We start from the raw sequence: 26,809 nt of genomic DNA on the forward strand, positions 1-26,809 counted from the left end.
CGATTGAATACTCTACGTCGTGTTCTAGTTTGAAGGGTAAGTCAAGAAAGGTGTTAGAATCACTTAACTTAGCATCAGGAGTCGTTAAGTTCGAGTTCGCTGCAGAATAATTGCACTGAAGCTTTTCAAAAAGCTCTCAATTAAAACTACATTGATTCGACAACCAAATGCGCGTACGCACTTGTTTCTGTTACTGAACACGTTCGTTTAGCATTCAACCAAATAAACCACTCGGCCGATCCTTCGGCTCTGAATGGTAGACGTGGCTAATGGGACCACTTTAAAACCAAAAAGACACATAAGGACCGGTTAGAAAATTATTTATTTTAACTTCAACGTTTTGAATTTATTTTTAATGAAACGTAATCAATATGAAATTTATATAAAATACAAAAGTTATGTCAAATAACTAGACATGTGAGTTCTTCAAGCGATTTTCTTTTTATAATATTTTTTTTCAGTTGCGTGACAAACTTTAAAAAAAAAATTTTTATTTATGGATTTTTGAATAAATTAATTATTATTTTCAACTTTCGTCGATAAATAACCATTTTTAAGCTCATAATTTATACTGATTACAATAATGAATACCTACTTTATTTTTCGCATTGTCAAGTAGCCTATTTAACGTATTATTATACGGTATTTTATAATCTATCGAAGTAAATTTCAGTTAAATTATAAAAATTCTAACCTAACCTAACCGAAATGTTATGAACTATCGAAATTGTTTGTTTTATTGTGAGTTGAATAAATGTTCACAATCATTCGACAGTCAGATAGATTATAATCAAACGGTATTTACAATTTTACGGCGATACATAGATCGTAGTATTCGTATACAGTCTATATAACATACAAATGTTTTTACGTAAATCAGGAATACACGACAAATATAATCGCGGTAAACGTAGGAACACCAGATGCGTAATTCGACGCCATGTTCTAAATAAATAAAGCACATACAATACGACATTAGTTACGTACACAATGACACACGTATTAAATTGTGACTTGTGAAGTGTCTTCTCGATATAAACTCCATGTTGCACTTTGGACGAACGCCAAACTAAGCACATGTTGTTTATGTCGAATTTTGTCAATTATCTAAATTAAATTTTGCGTTATAGGTATTGTTAAACTTCGTTTATTTTCTTGATATTTGTTTACTTCCTAATTACGTCGTTCGCAACCGAAGGACTTAAAAAAAACCGAAAGTACTTTAAAAGTAAATTTATTTTAATTCACAAACTTAATTTACAAATATTAATACTAATTTAATTAGACTACTTCATGTGTTGAGGTTGTAACACAGAATGCCCTCAGAACCAATTATTATATTATTTATATTAATACTTTTTTTAATTCTAAGAGACACAGAAATTATAAAGATCGGTGTGGTCCGTTGTTGGGCGGCGTGGTGTTGCGCAAGGGTTGCTGGTAGCGGGCCGTCGTCGGTGGTCTCGGCGAACGCGATGTCCTAATGTACCTCCATACATAACATCCTAACTATTTAATCTGTTGTCATGATATTTTGCACAGAAAAGTACAAAGTACATACGGGATACTAACCCTGAAAGATATAATGTTTAAAATAGATATTTATACTACTAGACATACTGATTAAAATAAGATATGTACCAACTCCTATTTGAAAGAGTACTTCGAATTTTCAAAATGTTGATTTTCGTAATAAAAATGCACAAAAAATATATTTCAACAAAATTAACACGTTTTCTTGCCATCAAATTAAATAAAATATTAATTATATATATACATAAAAAAAAGAATGCGCTTTTATGACTCAAAATCAAAATATTTAAGTATATTTCTACATAAGTTTTAATTTTTATTAAATTTTATATTTTATTTTTCACTACCTAAAGTACCCTGTAATAGAAGAGCGAGGAAGAATCGCGCAGACGCGGCACAATAGTTTATCAATGTTTTTCTGTTTGTCCTGAGAGTGTTATAGTGAAACTATTTGATTCAACAATGGTCACAATTGTACTGTTTTTGAGTAGATTAGACAATAATTGTAACAAAATATAATGAACGTAACAGATTTAGGTTAGAACCCAGAAGAAATAAGAAATCAATTTAATACTTACTTAAAAGTGTCATTCTTGATCTCTGAAAGAATATCGGCAATTTTGTAAAAACAGTAGTTTTTAATAGTATTTATTAATTAAATTTATTTTTTATCTTTTCCGTTATTAGCATGTCTGTTCTAAGTATGTTCGTTAATCTATGACGGCATTTCGGTTGTGCTGCTCTCTTTTAGGCAAATCTAGTAAATAATAAACGAAATGACATATCATGATTTCTGTCATACGTGTAATTTCCGTGAAGTAATTTGTTTACAAGAAAATGCGAATTCAATTAGTCACTATCATTAGTCACTATCATTAATAATTATAAAATCCTGTAAACAAAGTGTGCATGTAAATAATAATGCCTTTTCAATACCGACTAAACAAAAAATGTCCGAATTTATTAAGAATACAAATAAATAACTGAGTTGTGGTCATTTGACCGTAACCTAGTGCGCGAAATCTCAGTACCGAACAGCGCGTCTAGTAGTTTACTTAATAACGTAGAAGTCATTTGTATTTAATATAAATTTAAAAACTAACTACTGAATTTCATATCGGTACTTCATGGTAGAAACGATCGACATTACGAAACGACGTAGGTATATATTAAAATTAACCATGTAATGACGTTTTAAATAAATTTATAAAAATATCGTTACTTATATAAATAAAGTTTATTCTAATTTGAGTCTAAAAATTTGATTGGAAGAAAAACTATAAATGTCATTTGTTTATCTGTGCTAAGTCGAGACATGTAATTCTAAATAAATGTATTTATTTAGTCTAATCCGAGGTCAAAAGAGGTTGAAACACATTCATAGTTGTAGGTCAAACAGATTATCAGTCACGTACATAAATTGATAAATAAAGCGATCCGATTATAATATCTGTACTGATAGTAATGTCAATCTGTCTTCTTCGGAAATCCACAGCGACTTAGACAAAGAAATTTCGTAATATGATGATTTCAATAGGCTTTCGACATGTTTATAATAAAAATAGCCAAGATTAGAACCATAGATAAAAGTATTTTTTGTTCAGTAATGAATTCAAGAGTGAATTTTTTTAAGGACAATATTTTATCTGATAAAAAGATGCCGAGATATGTACACATTTAGTTGAGTATTTAATTCAATAATGTCTTATTTCTTATATATCTTTAAGTACCGACTTATCGACTTTAAAATTTATTTTCTGATACATTTAAGACTATTTGAATGCGCTTGAAAAATCGTATTAAATTTTATCATTAGTTGTCATTTTATTTCGTTAGTAAGTTTTAGGTTATGGAAATAAAATGAAATTTCGTTAATGTTAGTGATATCCGGAAATATTAGTTTCATAATGAGCATTACCGTCTTTACCATAGGGCACATGGGGCACGTGCCCAGGGCCCCCCAATCTGGGAGGGCTCCGTAGAACCAAAAATTTACCAAATTAAACAAAAAAATATCTAGCAAAAGGGCCCCAAATTCATGGGTGCCCAAGGGATAGCTTGAGACGGCTCTGATAATGAGTAAGTTATCTTCGGGGTCGGCGCTGTAGTCTTCTTTTTCTATACTTCTCTGTCGGACGTCATCTCACAAGTAACATTCTATCCAGCCATATCGTCTTTCACACAATCCATCCATTGTTTCTTTAGTCGTCCCCTTCCTCTATATCCATCCACGTCCTTGCTCAAGACATTCCTGTGAGGTCATCATTCCTCCGCATAACATGTCCATACCTTGACAGCCGGCTAAAACGAGATTTGAGAAAAAAAAACCGTACCTATACTGTCAAGTGTTTAAGCAACTGCAAAAAGCTTAAAAGATTCAATTGCGAAAGAAATAATATAGGATACGCATGTGATGTTGCGAACTGCAAGCCAACATGACTGGAAAAATCAGTGGGCTATTACCTACGGTTAAATCAAAGCGACTGTTTCTATTAAATATTTGTTGAGGATTAGTAAATGTTGCAGTCGATAAATCAGTATTATGGAGTATTGCTACTACTGCATAGGTCCATAATATTGATTTATAATATTTTGATTTGATTTGATATCAATCCGCAACAAATATTTGATTGCAACAGTTGCTATGCTCAAACCGTAAAAGCCCCTAAGATCTGACGACTTCGAGGCAAGACAGTGCACACTGCTAAGTTCCAAACTTTTAGTTTCACACAAAATTATGAGTATTTCTGCCAATAAATTGTCAGTAATACTCATAATTTTGTGTATTATTATTACAACTGAGTTATTCAATAACTTAATCAGTGTATAAGTAAGTACGTATATAATTATTATAATGGTTGCGGTTTAGTAATATGCTCCAGGAGCGGGGGGTAGAGGGGCTCTGGGGAAGTATATGAGTATTCTCCCTATGCTCTGGTACCATTCCCATCATGCGAATTTGCTTCGTTCTTGAGATATTGGCAAAAACTAATCATATAATTCTAACCTCAAATCAGGCTATTTATTAACAATTTCGAAACTCAGTGGCCTTCGGCGCTACGGGATGTGCAGCACCTTCGCCTTCGCTTTTTCTTAAAAAACACTCTAGGGGTAAGTCCGACAAGACCATATTGAGTCAGAGTTAAAAGAGTCGGTTTTGTGTCAATTTTATACAATCAAATGTATAAATCTAAGCTTTCCAGCAAAATCATCGAAATAAATCACAACAAGCAAAATGAGCACTCATTCGAAATACGCAAGTCAAAAAACAACAACGAACGACATATTTAAATATGAATAACGTCAAAACATATTCGTGATATTTGACACATTCATTTAGCGTTTTGACATATGACAAGCACCTTATGTATATTGCATCCTTGTCGAACTTATACAAAATAGTTACTTATCCTGCTCTTATAGTAATATTACGATCTATTTGACATATTTCCGCGTGTATAGGTTATGATAGTTTTTCTTAATTTTCTCGAAAATGGTGCAGTTTCGCAGGACGCGAGTGGTATTGTTGTAATCAGGGATCAATTCTCTAACATATACAACAATATGTTTCCCCAAAATCGTGGAGGATTATTCTAAACCCAACCCAAAAATATATTTAGGCACAAGTAGAAAATTTTACTACTTGTGCCTTGTGACAACTATTTTGAAACATATAAATGTTCCAAAATAGTTGTCGGAAGTGGTATCACTCGCGTTTCAGTGTTAAATCGTCATGTGTTTGGCCTTGAAAGAGCAACAGACAGAATAACTTTCACATTTAAAATATTAGTGCAATTTTTTTGTGTTAGATTGACTCGCGATTTGAAACAAGATACTCACGAGCTGCAGCCATCTGATTAGTCACAAGACAAATAAGGCATTCTTTTTTCTATATCAAGAGTCTTGAACTTGTATACACTCTTCGGCTGAGAATATTTTGACTTTGTTTTGGTATGTCAAGGCCATTGTAAAATGAAATCATAACAATTTTGAAAATTATGTATATGTTACTGTAAATGCTCAAACTACGGTAAATTTTAAGATTTTCCAGTATACACATACACAGCAATATTAAAAAACGAATTTAAGTAGATGTTTTTATATAATACACGGTGGCCCTTAGAAATAAGTCTTTGAACATTGTAGATACCTAATTGCATGATCTACAATTTTAGTATTATCTGTTATTGATAAAAAAAATCTATTAGAAAAATTACAAAAGCCGAATATTTATTTTAACAGGCGCAGTATTGATAGGTATTTTTGATATTTCATTTGTAATATTATAGTGGAACTTAAAATTAAAAAAAAATAGTAGCTTTTAGTCAAATTATGGCAAGCGTTCCATTATTTCTTTGTCTATTTTCACCGAACTAATATATTTCGTCACGTCAACGATAAATCGTATATCTGTAACTGGATCTTTGTTGTGTAACTACGAGTACTTCCATTTCTAAATATATTACTATGATTTGAACATTTTCTAATATAATCATGACGTTGGTGAAACTACGACGCATCGCGAACAATTGGCACAAACAATTTTTTATGATAAAATTAATTTTATATGATTCAAGTTTATAATATACTTGTGAATTAAACAATCAAGTTTGGATTAAGACATCTGAATACTCTGTGGCATTATACGGCCATATATTTTTCAAAAAAAAAAACGAATCTGTCAGAATTTCCAATAATTTAAACAAATGAAGTTCTTTTAACTTCTAATATATTATTTAAATTCTATATGAAACCATCTTTAATCTGTCTGAACATGTTGATATATAAGTTTTATTATTGTATTTTAGTATACACTTAATTAAATGTGTTTGATTGTCAGAATTTGAATGTTTTTGTTTATATTGGAGTTGATCTAATGTGCTGGTATAACAGCATACACAAATAAAAATAATATCACGTCCCTTTGTATCTTTTTTTAGTTAAATAATGTTAGAAAAAAAGGGTTTCATTGATAAGATCGTTCGAATGCTTTATTTAGCCTTTTATTGAAGTTATAATTATTTTGGCACGGTATAAAAATGTGGCGTGTGAATTTTTATGATGCCCGTAAAGTGACATGACCACTGCACGATGAAGTTGATCGCTAAGGCTCAACTCATGCTGGCTGAGCAGCGCCGGGGCGAGCTTTCTCTACAATTCTACATAGTAAAGAGATCACATCGTTTGAGAAGTTCGAAAAGGGCGGCCGCACGCGTTTTGCCAGCGGTATTGATTTTATTGCTTCGTCGTATCCTACCGGTCGCTGACGGCCGCTGCCCGCCTTTGCTGTTCCAGTGTGAATCGGCACTAAGCCGCGAATTAAGTTTCAAGTCGCTCGAAATAGACAACTTCACACCTATTTTATTTTGTAATAAACTACAAATGTTTTTATACACAATGTTCACTGCTTTTTCGGTCGATTCAGGGCCATATTGATATATATTAAATGCAATGTATTTAAGGTACTTAATTGGATAAGGTTTAATGCTGTTTTGCTTTAAATCGCTTCGAATATAAGCCATTATTTTGCGAAAAAGTAAAGTATATAAATATACCATCGCGGAATATTTTTGTAGAACTTTTAAGGTGTGCAATACTGTTGTACATTATTTAGTTCTATCTCAGGTTTCAGGGTCGTGTAGGGTTCAGCCAGCGTTTGCAATGTAAGCGCAAAAAATTTGTTTATTTACGACATCACATTGGAAACCTCTAAAAGTATCGGTATTTCTCTACATTATGTATGTATTATACATATAAAAATTCCCCTTGAATAACTCTGTCTATTAATAAAGCCAACATCAAAATCCGTTGCGTAGTTTTTAAGATCTAAGCATTCAAAGGGACAGACAGACAGCGGGAAGCGACTTTTTTTATATAATATGTAGTGATTTAAATTGTGATTGTTTAAATTTGTAATTTATGATTTGAATGCATTACAATAAAACATAATATAAATCTTTGTTTAAATAAAAAACAAATAACGGTGGTTATTAAATTTTTATTTGAAAATAACTGAAAAATCAATAATGAGCATACATTTTTATTAACTTAAAATAATATTTTAGTGACTTTAATGAAAAAATAAATCACAAACTAACAGCCTATATTTTGTACGCAGTGTTGCCAGTAACACTTACTAATATGGCGAATTTAAATGACATAGTATTTTAATTAATTTGAGATATTAATTTAGACGACTTTCTGGAGGTACTCGTCGAACAGGTAGAGGGCCAGGGAGAGGTCCTTGCCTTCGTTAGCTGTGATGAACTGTTTGAGGTCGGACGTGTGTCCAGCGAGGTCCCTGACGGTCTTGGCCTGGTCTTCGATGAATTCCTCTTCCAAATACTGTGCGATCTGTTTATAAACGAAATTATATATAAATATACACTCAAACATTTAACATTTTTGTTAACCAAGTCTGTACTAGCTATAATAGTTAAGTAAGGTTGATTTTTTATAACTGTAAACATCGATCATATCAGTAATTGCTATCGAAATGCTTATTAATGAACCAATAGCTAATTTAATTATTAAAAAATACACAATATAAATATTCATTTTATTGTAAATGTAATTAATCTTCGATGTTATTCATTTAATTGTGAATGTAATTAATTTTAAATGTTATAAATGTAAGTTTTATTAGTATTTGTTTAGAAACTATTTCATGAAATTGTATTTTTTTACTGATAATATAATATTTTTGATCGCTTTACACTTTTTTGTGTTGTGTTAATTTTAAATTGAATTTTAGTCGATAAACTAACCTTGGTAATATTAAAAATGTTAAACTAAGTATGTTTATTTGTAACACGCGTTGACGTCTCAATTACTGAACCGATCACATTGAAATTTAACATACATGACGTTAGGGATACATTAAAGAACATAGGCCCACACACTTGACCCCCTCTCAACACGAAGAGGGAAACTAGTAAATATAAAGTTACAGGGTTAGATCTACCAGAACATATCGCAATTTCAGCTGCAACAATGACATTTGGATCTTGTCCAAGGTAATTCCCCCCAACGCTATTACAATAAATCACGATTAGACTCCATTTACTGTGAAAGTTTTCCAAAGGTTAAAGCATAGACAACTTTGGCCTTGAATTGCCGCGATATCATTGGTCGAGAGTTGAATTCTTGAATAATCTATGATCCTCATTATGTATTCGCGAAAAATTAAGATTTATCCGAGACGTTGTTATCGGAATTTTTGGAAATAAATTTATTGTGAATATAAACAGTTACTAATATATATTAATTTTGTAAATCATAATATAGCAAGTCGATTGTGTAAATTTAAGGTTTGTTTATCTTTTCTCCTTCGATTGGTATAGACTATATGTCACATTACGATACGACCCACGGGTTCATTCACCGCGCGGAACTGCTAGTATAGGAATTATATAACAATGTCTTATTGTGCAAGCATTGTTTTATAAACGTTTTCAAATTATTGGTAGGGGTGGGGGTCATGTTTAAAGTAACTTATGTTCATATCTGTATCCCTTACGTATGCAAAATGTTACGCTGATCGGTTAAGAGATTAAAGTGAAAAATACTTAACCAATATATATAAATCTTATATCAGAAGATGAATCACGTTTCGAAGAAGATTTTAGTATATAATATTATTATACAAGCTTCGCAGTTTCACAGCTTCATGCTTAGGCTTTTTAAGTGACAAGTGTGAACAGTTCTTGTCTTTGGTTAAACATTTATACTTTATTCCAGCCAGAACAGGAAAAAAGCCTAATAAAGACCATTTGACAGCGAATTGACGCGATATCATTGGTCTAGAGCTTGATTGATCTATGATATTCATTATGGATTTTCGAAAAAATGGCGTTTTGAACGTCGACGAAACAGTTATCGGAATTTTGGAAGTCAAATTAAAGTGGATATAAGTGGTTAAGTGTAATAGTGTTGTATTATAAATAAAGATATATTAATCATAAACTCTAAGTTGTGCACAACATAGCATAGTTATTAGCAAATCGCATGAAAAACGTTAATATAAGTTTGTTTATCTTTTTTCCTACTTCCATTGGAATAGGCTATATGTCTAGATAGACTGTCAAGGCAGAGAACGCATCGAAAAATATAGTTAGTATAACAGTTGAACACTGTTTACACGCACACTAGTATGTCATGGACGCTAAGACAATGAAGTTGACTCGATTTTCGGCCTTTTGAAGTGCGACATTCTTCTTGAATTAAGTATAATCTGCGACCAGAAATCTAAAAGAATCTAAAGATTAACTCACCTCAGGATCGTGGGTCTTGTGGTTGTTCCTGGTGGCCTCCTGGTGGATGAAGAATGCGCGTTCAGCCATTTCCTTCTGTGTGTCTAGAGCGTGAGCGAGCGACTCTAATTCCTGCAGCTCCAGGGTGCTCTCCCTGGCTTCTGTCTCCAGAGAGCTGCGGGAACGGAAGTCCATGGTACCGCCTGGGGGTGACAATATATTTAGTACATATATTTCAATGGATGGTCCAGCTGATAATTGTGATTCTCGCATTAGTTTTCTTTCAAAACGAAATATAAGACATTATATCCAAGTAAGCTCTTTTGAACAAACACTTTTGAAACGTCATTTAAAAGACTTTAATAAAAGATGCCATTAATCCAAGAACAGGTTAAAATAGTTAGTAATTACCCCTTTCCACTATTTCAGTCACACAATGCCTGTTTCAATGGTAACTGTTAAGATCAATAAAACACTTTTAACTTTAAATGGTCAACATTGGTTGAGTTCTACTCTGTGGCAATCATTATGGATTAGCTATCAAAACTATGGAAATAAAATTCAATATGTCGAATAGGATGGATTTTAAACAAATATGAATTGATGACCTTGGATTGTTTCTACACTATTTCTCAAAATCTAAAATGTGCTTGCGGGCGGCGCTATGAGAAATATTAACCATTCCTTACATCACCAATGCGTCACCTTGGGAGATAAGATGTTATGTCCCTCGTGTCCGTAGTTACACTGGCTCACTCACCATTCAAACCGGAACACAAGAATACTAAGTATTGCTTAATAAGTGGTAGAATATGTTACCAGAGGAAAGGCATACCGCATAAACTTACCTCTTTTGGTTACATGTTGGATAATCTCAACTGTCTTTGCCCAAGCTTCATCGGAGAGCTTCTTGAAGAGCTTGTGGAAACCATCCCTGTTGGTCTGGTAGTTGTTGTAATACGCGGCAGACAGCAGGTATTCATAAGACCTGCGCAGGTGCAGATTGGCGTACGCCTGCAGCTCGTTAGCTACGTTTCCTTGACGACCGAAGTTTCCATACACAGCGTTACAGCTGGGCAGGGCTGTGAACATTATTGGGGTTTTATTATATGCGTCTGAGGTTCTCGGTTCAACCCAGGGGTGGGGTTAAGGAAGTTAAGTAAAAAGTTGTCGTTTTTTCGTCGATAAATTCTTAGTAGTTGCCTTATTGTATTGATTCCGTGCCTAGTGTTGAGCGCTTGGAGTGCAAGATTTTTAAACAAGGGTTCAATGCCCGAGTGATACGCATCGGCGACTATAGTCATCTTTGTCGCACAATGTTAGATCGTGATTATGTCTGTTTGGAATAAGTAACAGTATTTAAATCATTAAATGTCCAATGTTGGGCTAAGATCTCATCTCGTTTTGACTAGGATTAGATCTTAAATAACCACGCTAGTTTGCGGTTTAGTGGAAAGATATTCTACACAAATTAAAATGGAATTGAGCCCGTAATATTTAGTGAAGATGACATTGGACTATATCGGTTTTTTTTAATATTCAAAAGTATTCTGAGAGGTTTTTTTTAATCTGTCATTGTATATATTTTGCATATCAACGGTCTATCGTTTATCTTATCTGTGGTAAGTCACAATACACTTAGGAATGTACTAGAACAATTTCAAGAGCTGAATACAACTATCGCACGATTAAGGTCGAATATTCACTTTGGGATATAAAATCAACTCTGTACGATTTAAATTAATATCGCTCAAAGTACTTTTAAATATATTTCAACGGTAGGATTAGTATTTAAAACAAATATACGATTATGACCTTGAATTGACGTTATATCATTGGTCAAAATCGAAAATAATCTTTTTATATCAACTTGTCATTGGGTATTTTGTAAGTAAAATTGTAGTAGCGGATAAGTACTTAATTTGTAACAATTGTGTTGTGTTCTCGACCAATGATATCGCGTCAATTGGATGTCAAATGTTGTTTATTTGACGTTTGTCTTCTAGAAGTTTTAACAGACTACACAATGAAACAGTTGTATATTATAATCGTATTTAATTTAATTAGCGTGTCGTTTTCATAGACACGTGTGAAAGAGACAAAGCATATATCGGCTTCACTTTATGTCTTTGATTTTAAATATCTACTTATGCGAGTAGGACGCTAGTTAAGCGTCTTGTTCACAAACGTTTATTGAGAGCTTTAAGTACTAGAAAATTCAAACAATGACGTTATTCGTTTTTACGAATTTCCGGGTCGCGTCGTCCATTGTTACAATGATGGTTAGATTGTCAATCGTATTTTTTATTGAGTTTTATTGATTTGAGAAACTATTCGTTTTGCTTACGGATGGTAAAGTTGTCGAGGCGTAAATGAAAAACGACTTTACCTAAGTTTTTTAAGATATAAACCTTTATAATATATAAAACGTATGTCGTAAAATCAACCCGCCTTAACTGATCGTTACTCGTAACTCATAAACTATTTATTGATGTACAATAGCGATCGGTTAAGTTAACGACGTTAAGCACTAGACATCCCGCAATAAGTTTAATGGCATTTTTTATTACTCGATAAATAGATAAGATCTATACTAATATTATTAATGAAATCTGTATGTCATCAATGGTTAATCCAATTAAAATAAACTTGACTTGACTTTTTTGAAAATCGCGACAGAAACCGCAGGCGACCACTAGTATTGTATAATCAACATTTGTCAATAATAACATTGATCTCAATATTTAAGACATTGTTGCAAATATTTTTTTTGATAATTTACTTTTAAACAATTCTTTTGTCTTTTTCTACAAAGATGATTTGTTAATCATTGTTTTCATTATCTTTGTATATGACATCTAATTTTGAATTAACTTTTGCTTTTTTTTTTAAATAAACTATTTTTGACAGTAACAAACAAAAGATGTTTTTTTATCTGTTTCATTGTAATATTTTTTTTTATTTTATAGCTGTTTCTCAAATAAATTATAAATAAACAGGAATCTATTTAAATTATAAAGATAGAAGCATAACATAAACATCTATTGTATAAATAAACTTATCAGCATGGATAATTGATTCATCAATAACTTAAATGTTATTTGTTATCATAACAATAGTATCTCTTGTGTTCATTTGACAGAATCAGGCCAAAAAAAAAGTTTACACTTAAATAGGTTACATAATTAATTCTGTGGCCTGGTTCTAAAAGGGCCAAAGTATAATTTCATAATGCAGTCCATATTTAGTTCTATGCCAAATCATTTTGTTTTTCTTTTGTGCAATAACGGCAAAAGCTTAACATTACTAATATCAGTACAGAAACAACATTAAAGTCCCACTGGTACCCTGTTATGAAGGTTAATAACTTATCTGTATTATGCAAAAATGCATACATTATATAGAAAGACATCAGCTCATTGTTTTATTCTGATTCAACAAAAATGGTTATTGATATAGGCCCTTTTGGTTTAGGGTCATAGAATTAAATATAAACTGTGAACAGTGGCATTGTTTTGCTATTGTATTTGTTGCACAATCAAATTAAAGGTTCGGTCTCATTGGACGAAGTTCGACTAAAATCATCTATATCTATACTAATATTATGAATGCGAAAGTAACTATCCGTCTACCTGTCTGTTATGCTTTACCAGCTTAACCAAGAAAATAAGCTTAAGCCTGAAAAATAGGCTACTTTTGTGTGAAAATATTTGAAAAAATACATGACTTTGCATTTATATAGATAACAGTAAACTTCGTCAACAGCTATTAAACCCAAAATAAAAAAGAGGACACTGAACTGAATTGTTTGGTCTTAGCCTATTTAAATAAAAAAAATATTTATATCACAAAGTATGTGTACTTACCTAAGCTACTGGTGGCCCTGCCACATTCCATTGACACTTCATTGTAGCAGACATCAGCTGACACAGCAGACAGAGCCAGAAGGCAAGCAATGGCATATACAGCCTTCATGTTGCTAAATAAAAAAATAAAAATGAATTAATTGTCTATTTTAAAATTTCAGACATTACAGAGAGTCCAAAACTATATAATATTTTTCCTAACGCAAAACTCGTATTGTTTTAGAAATAGATCTATTTAATAACAATTAACTAATGATAACATTTAATTTAATACAAATATATTACAAGATTAAAAATGATTAATTAGTTAATAATATAATCGCGACATAATCTTGTCATTGAATCAACGTGATCAGCAATATTTGATAACAAATACCAATACATGACTAAAATTATCATTATTGTTGTAAAATATGATTTATTGAGGATTTAAAGTGATTATGATAGATGAACAAATATTAATATTATATCACAAGGCATTATAATTGATTACTTGATAACGATACGAACATTGATTTAAAATAAAAAACCTAAATTAATTCACGACGGGTGGGTAGACAAAGGGCAATATTTAAAAAAAAAAAGACTTACCAAATATTGCGACGTTTAATATTCGATCACGAGAAAATGAAAATAGATCCGTTGAAAGTGCAGCCTTTACACTCACTGGCGCAGAAGGCGACTTCCAACAAAGAAAAACTGATAAACTTTAGCGTCGAACCCGACAAAAACAAAATATATAATAATTTATATCTCTTTTTCCGCGTAGTATAGTGATTGACAGCGACGAATACAAAGGTAGGGTATTATTTTAACTTTATCTGAAGTTGGCTTCGTAATTGGGGTTACCACTTAATAATTATAACTTTTCCAAAAATGTATGTGCTACTTACAATTTAAGTTTAAATAATCATTCAACAAGTAAAATATGAAATTGAAATGATTTTGATTTATTTGGTTGAACTTTCACAATAAATTAATGAGCTTTAACGTGTATTATAATGAAAATTATTTCCATCAATGTTGGCAATATTTAAATGCTGGCAATATAAATGCCCTGCCTCCCTCCAGTGACGTCACCCACAATCCAATGACTGTTGAGGTTTTGTGTTACAAGAATTTTCATAATAATTTATCTTGATTCTTATTACATATACACTTTTATTTTACGACTTGATGCATTCCACAAAACCCTTAACTGTCAAAAACGATCAAAAAACTCATGCAACAGGCTCGAAAACTTGTTTGAGGTCAAAAAAATATTCCATAACATTCTTGGAACACAAAACCTCGAATTATACGAATCTTGCATCTCATTCACTCGTATGTCACAACTATTTCACATCCATGCACACTTGTCATCGAGATGTGCTGTTATCACTGCGTAGTTCAATATTTTCGTATATTCACCGCGATTTAAACGAATAGCCCTTGTCTTTAACTTTATTTTGTATTGATAAGTTGCCTTCTGCGCCAGTGAGTGTAAAGGCACTTTTCAATCGAGCGATACGTTCAGTCGGTAATACATTTTCCTCGTCAAATTATCTGTGATTCTAGACAAGTTTAAAAATGAAGATCTTTTTGGCAATCGTCGTGCTTTTGGCCGTCTGTTCTTCAGCATTCGGTACACAATGTAAGTATTATTATTTTTAATTTCCTTTTTTCTTTGTTCGTGTTTTGATTATAGACTACAAAGGTTACGGCCATTCGATCGTGTTTTGTCAATGAATTACGCTCTAATTGAAAAAGGAATTGAACCTTCACTACAATGTTATTCCTTTATCAATAATTTTGAATTTGGAATTCCACATTATGAGATTCACCCAGAATCAAACTCTTACGGCATAGAAATGATATTACTTTTTAAAGATTACCCACCTTTACAATAATTACTAAAAAGTTTTGTTTATTAGTCTTTGTTTGGAGATTCAGTATTTTGGAATAAATTAGTTATCACAATCACAATTGGAAATTTAAGCTGTCAATTCGATATTCGTATCATGCTCATATTACGGGTAAATATCTTGTTAAGAGAATATTTATGTAGTCAAAATATTACATTTAACAATTATATAACAATTTTTTTTTAAAATATTTTTAATAAAATTTTGTCTTAGAGATTTCAGGATTTGTTCTCAATTGCCTAAGTCTAAAAAAAAAACAAGTAATAAAAAAAGTTATATTAGGTACTCAGTATTTACTAAAGCTAAACAAAAGTGTACAAAGTTGAAAGTAACTAATGTGAACATATCCCAAAGTGGGATGACTAATGAGTTTGTCATTGTAGATATAAAATTACAGACTCAAACATAAAAACACATAGTAAAACACTATGTAAGAATCAATTGTCATGATGAAATTGAGATACAAGATAAATTCTATTTTCGAAATCAACTATAACCTTCTAGAACATATTGGATGTTTTTGTTTGTTTTTAAAGATTATGTTTGTGATTTGAGTGTTATCTAACAGAAGATTCTGTTAGATATTAAATCACATCTAGGTCTTAGGTTAGTAACTTTATAAATATAGACAACTTAGAAGCTTATTAAATTATATAGCTATCTTATCTGGTCAAAATACTATTAATATTTTGTTAGTAGTTATTGCTGTTCATCTGAGTGTTTATCAAATTCCCTCAGTTAGTGTTATTTTTCCATTGATAATGTTAGTACAGACTAGAATTATAAACAGATGTTGATTGTTGTGATTAGAAATACAAAACAACACACATTTCAACATTTTTTTTTTTTTATTTTAGTTTTGAATGACATTATACATCCTAATATTGTTTTTTTTTTTTAATTCATTATTTAATAGTTCCCACTGCTTAGTTCAAAGGGGAGGGTTCAAAGATTAAATGATTCCGTAGTTATGATGTGTCTCATGTGTCTCAACAAACAAATAAACTAACTTTCGCATTTGTAATATTATTTGAACAACTTATCTCGATTTTTTATATCATGTTTATCAACATGTCGGAAAACTGCTATCATTAGATATCAACACAATATTTCTTCACAGTTGGATGAATATTGGAATGCATATGGGATAAACCAAGAAACATATATTTTAAACAAGTGTGCATATTATATAATCTTAATATACATTATTATAAATAAATTACAATTATTGAATTAAATGTTTGAACTTATGTAACAGAGTTGTTGATTAAAATAAATACTGGTTATGGGAATAATTTGTTTGGACTGTGCATTCACAAAATAAATAAATTTGTTATCATCTCAACATATTTTCATAATACGACAAAACATGTATATCGGCACAAACATATCCTTAACCATATTAGTAAGTAATATTATTGCAACACATATAAGATTAAAATGTAAACATAGAATATATGTACATAGACTATATACCAAAGTCGATCCATTAAAATGTTTATTTACTAAATGGTCAAATATTATTAGAAATAAATTATTATTAAGATTATTTTGTATATATTTGCACTCTGTGGTACACTTTTGACTTTGACATTAAAAAGAAGAAAAAATGCCACATCATGAATCAAAACAATTGTTGATGCGTTCATATCTTCTCTTTTTAAATGGAGCAGCCCCTGTTATAGACGCGAGTCCTACTTAGTTTTTAAATGTTGCATTGCACTATTTTGTGTGTAAATGTTACTGAATTAATTTTAAAGTGTGATAATTTACGAACAAAAAATAAAATTAAACCGAAAACTGTAGAACATTTAACGAATAATTGAATTAGCAAAAAAATATATATATATATAAACGTCAACTCAACAGAATTTTATTCGTGTCTTATCTCGAAGAACGCAAACTATTAACAATCCGTGTTGATGAAATGACATAAGTTAGTGACCGACAGTGAAATCAATTAAATCAATAAAATTATATAAAACGATAATCAACTGTTTTTGATTTGATTGTTTTTAATTTAAGCACGTTATACATTGAAAAAAGCCAATCGTCATTTTGTGTTTTATTTTAAGTGCTATAAGTCATTAAATATTTTTTTTTTAATTTCGTATTTGTCGCCCAATGTGCCACTAACTTTGCAACCTAAAATGTTCCGTCCCTTGTGCCTGTAGTTACACTGGCTCACTCATCCTTCAAACCAGAACAACAATACTAAGAATTGCTGTAGAATATTATATAATTTTTGGGGTACCTACCAAGACGGGCTAGCACAAATCCACTAAGTAAACGAAAATAAAAATAATTTGTTTTAGCTACTAATAGTTCTATAACGTTTTAACTTCCAAGACTGCTTTATTCTGATCTTTCCGATGAGTTATTTTATTATTTTGTTTGAAACTAATATATATTTTTTTAATTATCCACATGTTATATATTAAAATTTAAATGTAACTTGTATATATGTAATGTAACGTACTCTCAATTAGTGAATGTTAAATTTATTTATGTCACTTTAGAGCAATCAAATCAAAACGTTCGTTTTCGAACAGCTGTTTTCTTATTTTACTAGGCAGTAGGCAATAATCCAGTTGCGGTTCGGTCGAAGTTAGGTCGTGAACGTATCATAACAGTTATAAATTAGTATAATTGCCCCCAGTTTTTTGTTCTAATATTCAATTAAATTCTTAGTTTAATGGCTTTTAGTTGTGCCGACAGGGCACAGATTATTTCATAATGTCACGTAGGATGGAGAAGACACGAAAGAGATTGATCGGTACGATTGAGGAAACAAATTCAATTAAATTTTGAAGACTAGCATAGTAGTAGCAATTTCCTTGTTAATCCTTAACCTAGAACAACACAAACATTAAGGGTTAATAATAAGGTCAATTAAAAATAATGGTTAGTACTCTTAAACTATATATACTAAAATGTAACACTCAATTGGACTATTCACAACTTAATTTTATTACATTTAATATATTTACATAAAAAAGAACAAAATGGACTAAACACAAATGTCAACAAACATTTATAGGGCAAGGGACTTTAGGAGGGAGAATGTCATAAATGGGATGAAGAAGTTTAGGTTCTAATATTGTTTATAGATTATTTGTTATGTTAAACTTACGTCATTTTAGACTTTTTTTTTATGACATTGACAAATGTACTCCGGCCCTTTAGCACAAGGCCACAGAATTAATTTTTAAAAAATTATTGCCAATTTGTAGGTGATATTTTAGTTTAGCATAGCCTCAATATAAATAATCCCTGACGATTATTTCTTAAAATTTAAAGTACTTTTACGCGGCTTACAGTAGAATGAATTGGAAGAAATTTTCACGTAATGAGTAAGCGTTATACCCAGGCGATCCTTCCGTCTCTTTCTCTAAATCCCTGTCCCTTTCTATTATATACGGTTTATTAACAATATTTATTATTTAACAATTATTTTTCATAACAGTTTTATTTCTTGGTCTTGAATTATTATTGAACGTTATTGATTAATTTTATTGCGTCTGTTACTTAATACGTAATATGCGAAAGCAACATCGTTCCAATCTCTCTTTCTTATGTTTTTATGAGTTCGTTGTGCTTTTATTCAAGAATACGATACCGGTCTAAAATAATTGTTAAACCAATATTTAAATCGAACTAATATAAATTAGCATTTATTTAGTGAGTTTGTTTATTCGTTCGCTTGTTATGTTTTCACGCCTTAACTACGAAAGCTATGCTAAGCTATATATATGTAGAACAACTTTGGCTGTATAAGAGATTTCATTAAAAACATTTTTAATTAAATCTAATGAAATACATTGTTATTAAATGTAAAAAAAATATTTTAATTGAATCAAGCTACAAAAAAACAACCTCGCAAACCTATCGAGACTTTGGAAAATTCTGTTTGTATTTTACGCAATTATTTAAGACTTCATTTATTTATTTCTTTATTAAGGACCATCAGCAGTAACACTTACACATGTTATACATAAAAACATATTTATACTAAATATAAAGTGTGCGACTCTTTAAGACGGCCATAACATGCATTTTTAGGTACAATACACAGGTATATTTACTAAAATAATTTTATAATACTAAAATACTAGAGATTAATTACTAGACTAAATAATATAATTGATCACGTTAATAACATACAACAAAATAAAATAAATTCAATAAAAAATGAAGAGGATTAGTAAATAGTAATTTATTATTAACCGAATATTTCAGTATAAATATTTAAGACTTAATTTAATTTCTTAATCGACTTCAATAAAAAGAAAGTTATCACTCGTTTGTTCTTTTCTCTCATTTATGAACAGACTTGGATTCAATTTTTATATGTTACCATTTAAATTTAAAGGAAACAACACTTAAGACAATCTGTACCTAATTTTAAAACGGTTTATCTAAAGACAAAACTCAAACAATTATCACATCCAAAAGAAATATTAAAATAAAAAATCTTATACTTAATACTGTTTATAAACACCTTTAAATGCGGGAGATTTTTTTTTTTAAATTCCGTATTAATATAGTTCAATTGATTTTATTTAATAATTACGTCAAAATTAAGAACAATATTATTTCAAACCATTAGCGCTTCGAATCAAGATTTGACGAATTGTTCTATTAATACTATACATAAAAAATAATATTTAAAGCGCTATTACAAGTATTGTTATATATTCTGTTTTTTGTTCGTGTTTTTTTTTCGTTTGAAACCGGTTCGCAATTTTTTTTTGTTTATTCCAAAAGGCTTAGGAAGGCATCATACAGCCACATGACATACTTCAAAACAATATTGCAAGACAGTTACGATTATTTTTTTAAATATATATATAAATAATAATCATTCAGCCTTCTCAATGTTTGTTGGAAAATTTATATCATTTCTAGAAGCACGTATTATTTTATCAGTCACACTTAACATTAGATATAATAATACCGTGTCGGTTTAAATGTTAATGCAAGGGTACAGATTAGATAAACATTTAGATCTCCGTTTTACGTAGCAACTCCTGATGCTACGTCTATTTTTTATATAATTTTTTTATACATAGGCTTGCTTTATTATTTATAATATAAATAAAAAAAGTTCATCGCAAAAAAGATGTGCATGCTGTTATAATTATATTACGTACGTACATATACACTTAATATATGAATTGTCATAACCTCGATACATATTCGTTTAAAATGTAAACAATAAATTACTTATTTATAAAGAAAATCACGATGCGGCTAAAATGCCAAAGGTCAAGGTACAAAGACAAGATGGCGTCGTGTGACGTCACAGCGTTTAATGTTTCGTGCCAAAAGTGATAGCTTTGTTTTCTTTCTTTAAATCGAATAAAATAACTTTCATTTCAAAACGACATAAGTCGGTAATATTATTGTTGTACTTGTGATGTGTTGACACTGAGCATATAAATCGGACAATGGTTTTATTCCATTGTTGATGTAATATATTCCATTGTTGAAATCTATAGAATAAAAGTGGTATTTAAAAGACAACTATTTGTCAGGAGTTCCCTTGGAGTTCAAGCATGCTTCATGACAGATGCCATCAAATTCGGTTCAGTAGTTTGGCTGTGAAATAGAAGCAGACGGACAGAGTATACAAACATAATATAATATTATATTTATATAAATTAAATTTAGTATTAAACGTAGATCCGGCCCTGCCCCATCTTCTTGTTGGACGTCCCCGTTGTCTACTTCCATCTCTTGGGTACCAGAGTGTTACCTGTTTGCTCCGTTTTTCTTTCTTGCAGCGTAACATGTGACCTATCCAACACCATTTCAATCGGTCCGCTCGGGTGACTACATCGGTGACTTTGGTTTTGTTCCATATTTTTGTATTATACCTATTTAGTATAGAAACCGACCGATATACCTTTGGACTCATAAATTAATCATCGTGAGAATGAAATTTGTTTACAAAGTAAACGTCGTAAAAACGCGGATTTTTTATTTTATTAGTTATTTAAATAACATGCGTGTGCCTACTTCGTACAGTATTTACGTGCGTTAGAAGTTATGCTTCTTTCTTTCGATATTTGTTCATTAGCTTTGAATACATTGGATCCTATCAATACTTGCCAAGAATCTGAGAATGTAACTACATTATATGTTTATTTGCGTATGGATTTTTTTTTTAATATTCATTTTTGAAACAAAATCTAAACTATTTAATCTTAAGTGAGCAGTTTAATTTAACAGAGTATATTTATTAAAAGCGCGTTTATTATTTTATATATAAAGGATGTCTGATTAACTTCTCTGTATTATCATTGGTCGAAGCAGCTGACGTCACAATGGGCGACCAATGAGCGTTCAGTATTTCGTCTGTACGGAAACCGCTTTAGATTCGTAGATCTAATTCTGAATAATAATTTCAGGTAATGTAAACCCGGTTAATATTCCGAAGCAATGGATCACTATGTCTCATGGTTGTCGCAGCAGCGTCCGTCAGCAGATCCAGATGGAAGTATCGGCCTCCATCCAGTACTTGGCTATGGGCGCCCACTTCTCTAGAGATTCCGTAAGTATCTTTATACGCAAACATATAAACTCGACACGTTAAGACGTATTAAAAAAAACTATAAAATCGTATAAAATTTTAACTACTATGCTGTTCAAATTTAAATGGAAACCACGAAGTATTCTTAATCAGACAAAAAAAAAAGATTTTCCAAATCGATTTTTAAATGTTCTAACGTAACTTAAAAAAATACTATTGAATAGATAAACTCCTTTTATTTATTGGTTAATCGAGATAAATTTCCTTTAAAATAATCTTTGTGACTTATAAAATAATAATTTAATAATAACAAAAAAAAGTTACTAGCGTATTTCGAAACAATTATAAATAATTTCTATTTTTGAATAACACGCTCTTGATTTAAATTCTAAATCTCAATCTCAGGTGAACCGCCCCGGCTTCGCCAAGCTGTTCTTCGACGCCAGCTCCGAGGAAAGGGAGCACGCCATGAAACTTATTGAATATCTGCTGATGAGGGGAGAGCTGACAACCAACGTCACGTCATTGATTACTATTCGCGTGAGTTTATTTGGATAAATGTTACCAATTCCCAATGTTGCTATATTAGAGGCAGTTTCATGTTGCTTAGACTATAAGTGACATTACTCGTGTTGGAAGCCCGCATAGGCGGCCCGATCGTCAGGGCGTCACGGTAGCATGTGAAAGCGATACTGTGGCGGTTTTTTAGTGGGTATTCTGGTGTACCGGGGCGCACTCGGCGTCCGGGGCAGCGGTGAGTTCCACATAACTTCCACGTGGGGGAAACGAGTAAAGCGTTTTTCCATCGAGATTAAAAAAAAAGGAGTTATATTACTCTCCTGAGTCCTGACCAATTTCGGCTATGACGTCCAGTCTCAAGGGAGACGAACCAACTACGCAAGAGATTTTAGTGTACGAGTGTGCCTGCAAACGCAGAATCTCTAATCCCTCACTCTGATGATCTGATGCGACGGCAATTACAACTCAAAAAGTTCAATCACAACACCAACGGCTTTATGTACTTTTCGAGGTGGAAGGGAAGGGAGAGTACACACATGCAACTTCCAGATTTCATGATGTAACTGAGAATTTATCGACAAAAAAACCCAAAAAGTTTTTTAAGCTCATAAGCCGTTAGTTCTGCTCCTAAACTCTCCGTTGATATGATGATGGGTACCGTGACCAAAATCGGAACCACTGAATCATGATCACCAACTTTCATTTTTAAGCTGTTTGTTGGAACATTTCTGCACAATATGATTATTCCATTCCATTATCATACAGTAGACAAGGATGCTCATTAAATATTATAAGATTAGTATTTCCGGTAGTTCAAGAATTTCAGAATACAATCCAATTGGTTTTCACATTGGATCACAGGATTTTGAAGTGATAACTTCTTATCGGGGGGGAAAACTGCTTCGTTACGTAACGCGTTACGGCCCCAATTTATATCACATAATCATATTAATATATAGTGGACTCCCGGTAATCCCCCTGGCAAATCCGGCACCCCCTCTATACCGACACGTCTATTACTATTGAATAGTTCTTTGACAGTCTTCGCTTTTGTATATAACGCACGATCGAGCGGGTTGCAACCTGGGCGCCACCGCTATTGTGCTCGACGCGTTTTATGTTTTGATTCTGATCGCTTAGTTTGTATTTGACCACATGTGATTGCTATCATTTATTTATACTTTAAAGTATAACGTATATAATATCATCATTGTATTTGTAATTTGTCGGATTACAATGTACTCTTTTGTAAAAAAAACCGTACCTAAAGAGTAAGAACCCCAATGTTCCTCTTAGGCAGTAGGGTACTCGATAATCCGACAAATTCGATAGTCCACTGCCCTGCAAAAGGTTTGTCGGATTACCGGGGGTCCACTGTACATGTATAACATTATCATAGCTTATTTTCAAGTTAAACAATTTCAACATACAACTTAGATTAGTTTAAATAACTTCTGTTGGGCGTATCGAGACGCACACGTATTTATTAATAAAATTATCATATTAACTTGGATGCTAGAAGACATTCTAATAATTAACTTCTCCAGCCCCCAGAACGCAAACACTGGGCATCAGGTGTGGATGCTTTGGAAGATGCCCTGAAAATGGAAACAGAAGTCACAAAGGCCATTAAGAACGTGATTATCAAGTGTGAGAGCGACAGAGACGGCCAGGGTCACGAGAACAATGACTATCATGTAAGTATATACTCTATTCCAACCATAACAGGAGAAAAGCCCAATAAACAACATTTGACAGCAAATTGACGCGATATCATTGGTCGAGAGCCTAATTAATCTATGATATTCACTGTGGATTTGCGAAAAAGTGGCGTTTTGAACGTATACGATACTGTTATCGGAATTTTGGAAGTAAAATTAAAGTGGAAATAGGTAGTTAAGTGTAGTATTATAAATAAATAAAGATATATTAGTCATAAACTCTTATTAGTGCATAATATAGCCGAGTTATTAGCAAATCGCATGGAATACGTAGAGAAAAGTTTGTTTATCTTTTTTCCTACGTCCATTGGCTATAGAAAATAACATGTGCTGTTTTTATTCAAGATAGCTAGGCTGGTTGAGATCACCTGATGGATCACCACCGCTAATAGATATAATCATTGTAGCTTAACCACCGCTTCAAGTTAAAAGTGCCACTAATCTTTGGAACTTAGATGTTATGTCCCTTTTTTAGTAAAAGGTAAATTATTAACATAGTACATAGTCTCTAACAAAGGATATGTATACAAGTTATGAGTTTATATGTGAGATTTTCTTTATATGTTTTCTACCTTTAAGTAATCCTAGATCGTTTAGCTCAAATACTGGGGTTTGATATTTTTTCTCTATCTTTTAATTTGTTATTACAAGGCAACATCACAAATTAAATTTGAAGGGATGTTACTTTTCTTCTCGCGATTATGGATTTCTTGGCTAGGCGCCATTTTCAGGTTGTAGTCCTCATCTCCTATGTGGTCGCCATTTGTGACTCTTCACCAGTGTTCCCAAAGCGTCTTAGCAGTGCGATTTAAATATCATTTAGAGGGAAAACATTAAAACAAAGACATTTTCCGATCCATAAACGAATCTTAAATAAATAGAAGTATAATAATCATAACGGGGACACGTATAATCTTGAGAGACACCTTTAAGAGACATGAAAACGAGCTCAAATCTTAATTTGTTTAGGATGATATGGTAGGGAATCTGCACAGTGGCGGATCCTGGATTTCCAAGGGTGTAGATTGACCAGCTAGGCGGATAAACCCTTGTGATGGCATGGGTTCTTGAACTCCCCTAAATCGTCATATGCAGGAGTACCAAACCAGCATTAGAGCGTGGTGGAATAACTATGAACAGTTCTTTTATTAAATGATGACCTTACCTTGAAATTGAGGAAGTCTTTGAGCTGTAAATTCATGAATATACGTATGAATGCTTTAATTGTTACACCTTTTTTACAGCTTGTGGATTACTTGACTGGTGACTTCCTGGAAGAACAATACAAGGGTCAACGTGACCTCGCCGGCAAGGCCTCCACTCTCAAGAAGATGATGGAGCGTCACTCATCGCTCGGCGAGTTCATCTTCGACAAGAAACTCCTTGGAATGGACATCTAAGTCAAGAATCCAAGTCAATTATTGTAGACCTTTTTTTTTTAAATTGTCAAATTTTCTTTAAGCTGTATTAATAAAGTGTATATTTAAACTTTTTGGTAGTAACATGTTAATTTAAATTTAATAGCAATGTCAAATCATAATTACAAATAAAAAATAAAATATTCGATTATCGTACAAAATCTTATCATTCATAGTTTTGCCATGTTTTTTAGTTAAGTCATTTAAATACTACACATTGGGCCAACCCAACCGATTTGTTTATTAAAAAAAAAGAATAGTACAAATGTATAATTTCCTAAGCCTTTGCATAAAAGTATTTAACACGTTATTCTATTACGAGTAGAAAAATAAAAATAAATAAACCTTTTTATTTGTCAGCTGTCAATGTCTCTATTGGCGCGAAAATGTTTTTTTTTTTTTATGTTTATGCTCAAGGTATGATGCTCGTTCTGAATATTTTTTCGTAAAAATAAAGTTTAATCGTCTATGAATGTTGTTTTATTATCGCGTTCATAACAGAAAAAAAAACTAAGTATTAAAAGGCATTCCCCCTTAACAGAAATTTCTTCCAGTATACTCAAGAAGAAAATTAAGATTCCGATTCAGGCTTTTTTATTAAATAAATTAAAAAGTAAGCAATTATTAACTATTACTCAAATACAAAACTTATTACTTATTAACCTCCTTGGTTAATCAGAACAGATTAAAATCGAATTAAAAAATATTAAAAATAAAACTAATATTTAGTAACTTTATTTACTTGAGGAGACTAACACGTCATCATATCCTTAGAGCTAGAAGACCTGCAGTAGCTCTGAGCAGCAGATGATGATGACGGCCTCCAATGGGAAGCCGCTCCATGACAGCATCACCGAACAGACTTGCTTATAGCTTTAGGGTTGATCGCAAAAGCGAAAAAAAAATGGGAAAATCAAGTAGGTTTTATTTATAACAGATAAAAAAGGACCATTGCTGTATTTGTAAAATCATTTACTCTTTTATTGCACATAATTTACATTTTATAACATTGATTCTTCTTATTCATAATAACAAATAAAAAATAATATAAAGTTCAACGT

The 26,809-nt window shown here is 31.7% G+C and overlaps 2 protein-coding genes across 2 annotated transcripts; one reads left to right on the forward strand and one right to left on the reverse strand.

Moving 5' to 3' along the window:
* Window positions 1-7,511: 7,511 nt before the first annotated feature.
* On the reverse strand, window positions 7,512-14,455 carry LOC125074859 (ferritin-1, chloroplastic). Its single transcript, XM_047686315.1, has 5 exons — window positions 14,243-14,455; window positions 13,652-13,764; window positions 10,634-10,867; window positions 9,807-9,988; window positions 7,512-7,887 (listed from the first exon to the last, which is right to left on the reverse strand). The coding sequence occupies exons 2-5, from the start codon at window positions 13,758-13,760 to the stop codon at window positions 7,723-7,725; spliced, it is 690 nt and encodes a 229-aa protein (XP_047542271.1). The 5' UTR covers window positions 13,761-13,764; window positions 14,243-14,455; the 3' UTR covers window positions 7,512-7,722.
* Window positions 14,456-14,998: 543 nt separating this feature from the next.
* LOC125074860 (ferritin subunit) lies at window positions 14,999-26,217 on the forward strand. The gene is made up of 5 exons (XM_047686316.1): window positions 14,999-15,284; window positions 21,969-22,111; window positions 22,496-22,630; window positions 24,157-24,306; window positions 25,575-26,217. Exons 1-5 carry the CDS (start codon window positions 15,221-15,223, stop codon window positions 25,728-25,730), a joined length of 648 nt encoding a protein of 215 aa, XP_047542272.1. The 5' UTR covers window positions 14,999-15,220; the 3' UTR covers window positions 25,731-26,217.
* The last annotated feature ends 592 nt before the right edge of the window (window positions 26,218-26,809 follow it).

This window comes from Vanessa atalanta, chromosome 28, assembly GCF_905147765.1.
Source record: "Vanessa atalanta chromosome 28, ilVanAtal1.2, whole genome shotgun sequence".
NCBI lineage: Eukaryota > Metazoa > Arthropoda > Insecta > Lepidoptera > Nymphalidae > Vanessa > Vanessa atalanta.

Bases quoted from the DNA above. Each gene is read 5' to 3' on its own strand.
- LOC125074860 (XM_047686316.1), top strand. From the start codon at position 15,221: ATGAAGATCTTTTTGGCAATCGTCGTGCTTTTGGCCGTCTGTTCTTCA. The intron at 22,631-24,156 runs GTGAGTTTATTT...TAACTTCTCCAG, and splicing joins CGTCATTGATTACTATTCGC to CCCCCAGAACGCAAACACTG. The intron at 24,307-25,574 runs GTAAGTATATAC...CCTTTTTTACAG, and splicing joins ACGAGAACAATGACTATCAT to CTTGTGGATTACTTGACTGG.
- LOC125074859 (XM_047686315.1), bottom strand. From the start codon at position 13,760: ATGAAGGCTGTATATGCCATTGCTTGCCTTCTGGCTCTGTCTGCTGTG. The intron at 9,989-10,633 runs GTAAGTTTATGC...TGTCACCCCCAG, and splicing joins CCAACATGTAACCAAAAGAG to GCGGTACCATGGACTTCCGT. The intron at 7,888-9,806 runs GTGAGTTAATCT...GTTTATAAACAG, and splicing joins ACAAGACCCACGATCCTGAG to ATCGCACAGTATTTGGAAGA.